Genomic DNA, 8,236 nt, shown 5'->3' on the forward strand with positions numbered 1-8,236 from the left:
GCACACAGGATATTAATTTTTACACCATTCATTGATTCCGTTAGCGCTTAATGAACATGCACGATACCCGCCCATTTGTGGCGTTGCGTTCATTCTCAAATGGGCGTGGCACGTGCAGTTAACAGCGGACCAACTTGCGCGCGACAACGAGGCCGACGTGTTCCCGTTTCCGATTCCGTTTCCGTTTCGGTCGTTGTCAATTCGCGCTGCTCTTGATACCCTGTAAAAGTGGGATGGCATCAAGACAGAAAGTTGGGTTGTAAGAAGAAGAAATTGATCTGAAGAAATGTTTAGATTGATTAACATAAATATAATATATATATTTCAAGAGAGCGGACTCTATATAAGACTAGCAGGTAGACGATCCGACGTGTTCCCGTTTTCGTTTCGGGCGTTGTCCATTCGCGCTGTTCTTGATACCCTGTAAAAGTGCAAAGCGACTATATTTGCCAAGATATAAAGTAGCCCAGCTAGAAGAAGACAAAGATCTGTAAATCTGTTCAGATTTGTATATATAAAAAATTCCGATATATATACAAATGCAGCAGATCTTATATAAGAATAATAGACAGTCGTTTTCTACTTAAATATTTCCTTACTTGTACCCTGTAAAAGTACGACAGGGCTATATTCGATCAAGACAGAAAGTAGCCTAGTTGGAAGAAGAAGCAGACCTATATAGATACATAAATTCAGCAGATCTTATATAAGACAAAAAGATAGACGATGCGAAGTGTTCCCGTTTCCGATTCCGTTTCCGTTTCAGGCCTTGTCAATTTATGCTCTTACTTATACCCTGTAAAAGTGCGATGGGATTACATTTCATCGAGAATTGTGAATTGCGAATAATGCAATTTAATTGCCACAACTAAAAAAATAATTGACAAATGTTTTAATGGGTATCCGATTACGCAAAGGCACGCTTAGCCGAAATATCGAAGGGTATCGCTGCCGATGCACATTACAAATTGTACATAAATATGTCTCAGTCTTGTGTGCAATTCTCATTCTTTTTTTTTTTTTTTTGGTTTTAATTGTTGTTTAACAAAAAATAAATGGAAACGTTTGGATTTCCATGAGTTTGCCAATTTTGCTGCGGCCCAAACAACCCCCGCCCCCTGCGCAACCGCACAAGGCATTGAGGCGGAAAAACTGCACTGGCAGCCAATCAGAGGCAAAAAAAAAAAAATAAGGAAAAACCAAAAAAAAAGAGAAAGGAATCAAAATGCAAATAACAAGCGAGAACGTTGCAGTCGGTCGTGTACGACTGCGCGATACTCTGCGCGAATTTAAGTTAGCGGTAAAATCAGCCGAAAAGGGCAATCGATATATTGCATATGATATCGATATCGATATATATCGATTTCTACAGCGATAAATTTATCGCTTAAATACTATTAAATTGTCTAAAAACTGATATTTATCGATTTCTTTACCTATCAATTTATCGTTCACTGCGATATAAATCGATTTTAATAGCGATAGATCTATAGTTTAAAAATTTCAATACATCGATATCTACAGCTATAAATATATTGCCTAACAAGTGCTATATATCGATTATCTCGTTCACAGCGATAAATCATAGCTTATTAGCAATTTATCGTTATCTGCAGCTATCGATTTCCAAAACTTGCATGCTTTCTTATGCTATCTTCGTCCCTGGAAAAGATTTACAGGGGATTTACATACACAGTTTCCAGTCTCTGGCTCACAAACAGAACGAGCGTCCGCCTGGACTTGAGAGCTGGCAAAGTATCGATGACATTATCGATAGTTTGCTACCAAATTTCCGATAAACATTTCAATTTGCAGTTATGTCTGAATAACGAATATCGATAGTACTATCGATAGTCTATCAATGAAAGACTTTTCTTTGAATATATATAAAAACTATCGATAGTTCGACTAACCTAAAGGACAACAATATGCTGCAGTTTCTCGTGCCGAACAGAGTATGAACAATAGAAAAGAACAAGCTTCGGCAAGCCGAAAATTAAATACACTAAAGCTATGAATACTAGGATATATAAATGCGATCCGGCAGATTCTTTTTTCTATATAGTTATATGAAATGTAAAACTAGGCTCAAGCATTATTTTAATGTCAAAGACTTTTAAAGACACAATGTTCGCTGTGAGACAAAATGGTAATACCCTTCTTTAAAGCGTATAAATTGTTGCACAGTTCCTGGGGGGAGTGTGAGGGTGAGGGGGGGCGGTGGGGGCTGGCAACAAAAGGCATCGATAAAAAGCGCTAAAAAATCGACTTGTTTGTGATTTATGAGCGTGTCCACGAATTTGCTTCGGGCTCGGGTTTGGGTTTGGGTTTGGGTTTCGGCTGGATCGCATCATTGCGGCATAATCGCAATCAAAGTAAGTAGCTGCCACCCCACCCCCCTCCCCCCCTCCCCCACTCTCTCATCGCCCAGCAGCAGCCCGGCCAGCGTCAAGGGAAATTGAAATTCAACCTAATTGCGGGAAATTTACAACGCAACTTAACAGCTGACAGATTTTGGCTTTTTGTTTGGCTTGCAGAAGCCTTTTGTAGATAGAAATTTTCTTCTGTTTATTTTTTTTTTTTTTTTTTGCGTGCTTTTTTGGTATTCATAAATCTTGGCAGACGCTCATAATTCATGCAGCACTCGACGATTGGCAGGCGCAGGGGACAGTGGAGAGGGGGGGGATGTGACAGAAGGGCTGAAATGTGGCTTGAGTTTCTGGGCAATAAGCTCAACTTGCGCCAAAAAAAGTTTCTTACCAATGACAACGCAGCGCTTTGGCCGGGAAAACTGAAAAAGAAAACCCCACAAATGGCAGGGGGGATGGAGCCTCAAGGGTTAGGCTGCGGTGCGGGGGGGGGGTGGGTTGCGGGAACAAACAATGCTGCAAGTCGAAGCAAAACATTTCTGGCCATATTTCTCCCAGCGCTGACAAGTTCTTAAGTGCGTGTGGGCGTGTGGGCGGATGGGCGTGTCGACAGCCTCATCCTTAATTGATAGATTTGTTTATTTATGAAGCGAAATTGTTTTGCTTCCTTAAGTAATACCACTTGCAACTTCCACAATTTGCATTTGTACTAAAAGAAAGTTATAAATTAACGATTCTGAGTAGCATAGATATAGCCAGAAAAGAGAATTTTTACACGGGCAAGCGTTAAAAGTTAGACCAAATGTCTAATCGATAACATTTGCATCATATCGATAAATATCGATTTGGAGACGCGGCTGGAAATAGAAATCTAGGCATCTGGAATCTAGATTCTCGCATAGACAGCTTAAGAATATTTAACATTTCTGCTTACGGGTGAATTGAATTGAATTTTGGCTTCATTTAATGGGCAAAAAAAATGTGCTCTATTTACTTGATTTATAATTTTTGTGATAGTCATAAGATAAAGGATACTTTATCTATACGTATCGCAGTCTAGCTCTTATAATCTGCGATATTTGCTCAAAAAACGCGATTTCGATATCGATTTTTATCGATAACTTGGAAGTGGGACAGTTTATCGATTATCGGAAACAAGCTTGTGCTGTCCATTTTCAATGGGTTTAGGATATAAAAATCATCAAAAAGATGGAAATTTCAGAGTTGGTTTTTTGTCAAAAACTTTCATCTCAGCCCCCAAATAATAGATTCAATTGATTGCCAATCGATAATGGATATCCGTGCGAATACAAAGAGGTATTACATTAAAAAATCAGACGATGTTTACACGAGATATTGTAAAAAATTATCAAAAATATTTTGATTTTCGAGCCCGGTTTTGAGAAAAGGCAATATTTACTTGAGATATTAAAAAAAAGGCACCAAAAAACTTTTAATTTTCGAATCGATCCCGATTTTGAAAAAAAAAACATGATGTAAGCCCTTGCAATTTCATAAAATTACGAATAAATTTTGATATTAATTGCTTGAAAGACAATCAATAGTTTTTTTTTTCTTTTTCTTACAATATTATTCTGAAGTATCTGAGAGTATTCAATGTAATTAAATAATTTAATTATTTATTCAATTTAATATATTCGGAATCTTACAATTTAAAAATCTGTTACAAAAAGCGTTGCACGCCATTTCCGAAAGGTGCTGGGCACGCTAGCGCCATCTAGCAACTTGTGAGTTAACTAGGAAATTGTGCTATAAAAATAAATCGCATGTACGCGTCAACAATGCATAATTATGCTTAGCTATCGATATAGCTAAGCGCAAAACATTGCATTCAAAGCTATTGTGCAAAATCAAGTAAAATTTGGCGAAAATGAGGTGAAGTTCTCGGCATTAACCAGCCAAAACATAAATTCGTACATGTGGCACACTATCGTATTGCGGCATACTATCGCTGGTGGTGGTTAACATGTGCGATAAGTATCGCGCTTAACAGCTATCGATAGGCTTTGGCGCGTTTACAACAAATCAAACACTTGCGCTCATCACCAGCCTTAACCGTTATTGAGCTGCCTGCATTTTGCAAACTCATTTTGTTCGAATTTTCGTATTAGTTGTGTTGTCCACCATGAATTTGTCACTCATTATTTCAATATTGCTAAATTGTTTGCGCCTGGCTGTGGCCGCCATCGACGACGACTGCCCAACGCTGGCGAACGGCGACAGTTTGTCGCAGACGCAGTTGATCGATCGCCTGACGCACGGCTGCCGCTACGATCGCCTGGAGCGTCCTGTTACGTACACTGAGGCGGGCACACGTCTGCCCGTGGATGTGTACATGCGCGCCTATATATACTTTATGCAGAACCTGGAGGCGCACGATCTGCAATTCAAGATCTTTGCACTGCTGCAGATGCGCTACTTGGATCCACGATTGAATTTCCGACATGTGTCACCCAAACGCCTGCAGCCCATTTTGGGTGAACAGCAGCTGCGCGATTCCCTGTGGCTGCCCCACATCTTTTTGGCCAACGAGCGCGACTCCAGCATCTTGGGTAAGTGTCGTTAAATCTATCAGATCTGAGCCAACAAATTTCTGGAATACTTAGGCACCACGGAGAAGGATATTCTGACATCTGTTTCGCCGGATGGCACGGTCATTGTCTCGACGCGCATTAAGGCCACGCTCTATTGCTGGCTTAATTTGAAGAAATTTCCATTTGATGAGCAGCACTGCTCCACGGTCTTGGAGAGCTGGATGTATAACACATCCGAGCTGGTGCTGCATTGGGAGCAAAAGCGTCCCATCACATACGATCCGGCACTGCATCTGACCGAGTTTCTGCTGCAGCGCTCCTGGTCAAATGAGACGGTGATCAATGCCGATTTAAGCGATTTGCGCCATGGCGCCTTTGCCGGCAATTATAGTTCACTCAGCTTTACGGTGCATTTGACGCGCGTGGTGGGCTTTTATTTGATGGACTACTTTCTGCCCTCGATCTTAATTGTGGCCATCTCATGGGTATCCTTTTGGCTGCAAGCGGACCAAGCGCCGCCACGCATTACCCTAGGCACCAGCACCATGTTAACATTTATTACACTCGCATCAGCACAGGGTAATTTACGATGAGCACTTCGAATCATGATGTCGATTGTTTTAACATTTGACTTTTGTTGTACGCAGGCAAAACTCTACCCAAGGTCAGCTACATTAAGGTATCGGAGGTGTGGTTTCTTGGCTGCACCATATTCATATTCGGCAGCATGGTGGAGTTTGCATTTGTGAACAGCATTTGGCGGCGCAAACACAATGTGCCCATCAGGAAGCTCAACAGTCGGCACATACTCAAGTCGACGCTATCGCCGCATTTGATGCGTCGCCGCAGCCACGCCCGCTCCCTTTCCTTTTCAGGAACTGGACGCCAGACGGACAGCAGCTCGCTGGGCGGCAATCCACCGTTCAACAACTATTTGACGGTCAATTTGCCCATTTCGACCATTACCGAGGGCCAGGAGATGGCTCCGCGAACGGCTCCGAATCGAAAAAATAGCCTTCATATGCTGAGCAGCACCAATCGCAAGCTGGATGTGACGTTTGTGGAAAGCGCCTTGGGCGCTACTGTAACTACGGCTGCTGCTCCTGTTGCCGCTGCCACCAGCATGGAGCTGCCGGATTTTAGCAGCTGCAACAATCTGTTAGGTGAAGAGTTCAGTCATGAGGAACAGATTGCTTCTACCGGCTGGACAACACTGACACCACAGGAAATTGCCATTTGGATTGATAGCCGAGCGCGTTTCATATTTCCGATTGCCTTTTTGGTCTTTAATCTGTTTTTTTGGACATTTGTCTATTGTATTTAAGGCGCTGTGTCGCCATTTTAATTTTATCATTGAATTCTATGTTTTAATCGTGTTTTTAGCCATTGTTTGTGTTTGATTAAATCGATGTTGTTTTTAGCGTTTCAAATTTAAATTACGCGCTCTGATGCTTGCACATTGAATGCCAGTGTTGGCTAACGATATCTGTTGTTTGGTTAGTTCTGCAAACAGAGATGGCACCTTGTTGGCCAATGGCTCAATGCAGCCTGTGTTAGAGCAGTACGGCTATAGTGACAGATGGCTTCAATTTTTTTTCCAACACATACGCGTACACACACAACCAAACAATAACATCGGGGGCCCCAAAAACGCTCGTTTGCTCGCGACCGACGACGACGGACGAAAAACCTTCGTCGTGAATGGTAAATGAAAAAAAGAAAAAAAAAAGTAAAGTGCAATTTTAACCCTACGCCAAAATAAGAAGAAAAAAAACTGTATAGAAATTAAGCAACAAAAACAACGCAAGCGGAGTGCAAGTGGCAAACATAAACAACAGCAAGAACAAGAACTAAACAAACGCAGATCGCTGTCTCTGTGTGCGTGCTAGCGTGCGTGTGTGTGTGTGTGTGTGTTACAGTGTGTTGTTATTGCATTGGTTAAAAAAAGAATACAAGGCAATTAAAGCTTTTGGATGCGTGTAAATGCTAACCGGTAAAGTTAGCCGATCCCGTTCCCCTTGCCAATACATGTGCAACGCCAAACAACCGCAACACCACCAGCACCAGCAGCAGCATCACCAGCAGCAGCAGCAGCAGGAGCATCCGCAGAAACAATAACAATACCGCAAGACGCAGCGAGCACGTTGTCCTGCCCCTGCCGCCAAACTGGAGCAGAGCCATGGACACCATTTGTAGGCTGTGCTTTCAGACAGCAACGGTAAGTGCCAGAAACAGTTTAAAGCTTAACTATTTAATGCATGCATACATATAAACATGCATACATATACATACATACATACATATATTATTAAGTTGGCGGGCGCAACAAGCAGCGCATTTTTTTATGTGCTGTATTTTGTTATTTCTATTGATTTTTTTTCTCTTTTTCTTTTTGTGTTGTGCGGGGGGCGAATGTTAAAAACTGAATTTGTGCGCCGATTTTGCACTGCTTCTGCCGCTTCTTCTTCTTGCTGTTGCTGCTGCCGCTGCTGCTGCTGCTGCTGCTGCTTCTGCTTCTGCTTCTGCTGCATCGCCGTCGTCAATTGGGTGGGGGTTGAAAAGCGCGCGCAGAACACGGCGCGACCCCAAAGGCAAAAGTTTGGCTCGCGCACACGCACGCACACACATGCATACATACATATATAAATATATATTTATATGTTTGTGTATGTGTATCTATGCATGTTGGTGTGTATACCGTATGTGTGCGTGTGTTTTGTTGCTCCCCTCCCTGGCACCAACTATTGCGGCCGTTTATTTTTAGCCAAGTCAGCCAAAGTTGCTCAAGCCGCCAACTTGAAAACAAAAAAAAAAATATATATATATATATATATTTATATAGATGTACATACATATGTACATACGTATGTATGTCGAAAAAATAATAATATTTTTACATTTCGTTTGTGCGCTGCTTTTCATTTTGACTCCTTTTCAACAAGAGCACAAAACGAAATAATATGAAATAAAACAAAATGACAAAAATTCCGCTAAGGCAGCAGCGGCGTGCGCAGTAGGGGTCCCAGCTCATTGCCGGTAATGTGGGGTAGCGATCATTACAGCCAAAGCCAAGCTTTATGCTGTTGTACAACACTGGCCTGCACACAGACCTACCATACATGTATATGCACAAAGTCGACGATCTCCAACACTTATTTGTTGCTATAAGCGTAGCTTTGTGACGTCACATTTCTAAGACCCCGTGCTACGACGCCACTGTGCGTTCGCAGCAAAACAAAACAAAAACGAAAGAATAACAACGCTGTAGAGGGGGAAAAAAAAACATGAAATGAAAACAACAAACCGTCGTTG

At 41.9% G+C, this 8,236-nt stretch overlaps 2 protein-coding genes and 1 long non-coding RNA gene across 3 annotated transcripts in view; 2 read left to right on the forward strand and 1 right to left on the reverse strand.

Annotated features, from left to right (window-relative positions):
• Positions 1-4,423: 4,423 nt before the first annotated feature.
• On the forward strand, positions 4,424-6,303 carry LOC6633255 (pH-sensitive chloride channel 2). The gene is made up of 3 exons (XM_002056843.4): positions 4,424-4,942; positions 4,997-5,503; positions 5,572-6,303. The coding sequence occupies exons 1-3, from the start codon at positions 4,516-4,518 to the stop codon at positions 6,246-6,248; spliced, it is 1,611 nt and encodes a 536-aa protein (XP_002056879.1). The 5' UTR covers positions 4,424-4,515; the 3' UTR covers positions 6,249-6,303.
• LOC116652377 (uncharacterized) lies at positions 6,215-7,952 on the reverse strand. The gene is made up of 2 exons (XR_004305376.2): positions 7,822-7,952; positions 6,215-7,719 (listed from the first exon to the last, which is right to left on the reverse strand). It is a non-coding gene; the product is annotated as an uncharacterized lncRNA (long non-coding RNA).
• The window catches only part of LOC6633256 (zinc finger protein 391), a 6,663-nt gene continuing 5,006 nt past the window's right edge, over positions 6,580-8,236 (forward strand). The window contains exon 1 of the mRNA XM_002056844.4: positions 6,580-7,142. Coding sequence (XP_002056880.1) covers positions 7,104-7,142 — 39 coding nt within the window. The 5' untranslated portion in view covers positions 6,580-7,103. The remainder of the gene's footprint in view (positions 7,143-8,236) is intronic.

This window comes from Drosophila virilis, chromosome X, assembly GCF_030788295.1.
Source record: "Drosophila virilis strain 15010-1051.87 chromosome X, Dvir_AGI_RSII-ME, whole genome shotgun sequence".
NCBI classification, from domain to species: domain Eukaryota; kingdom Metazoa; phylum Arthropoda; class Insecta; order Diptera; family Drosophilidae; genus Drosophila; species Drosophila virilis.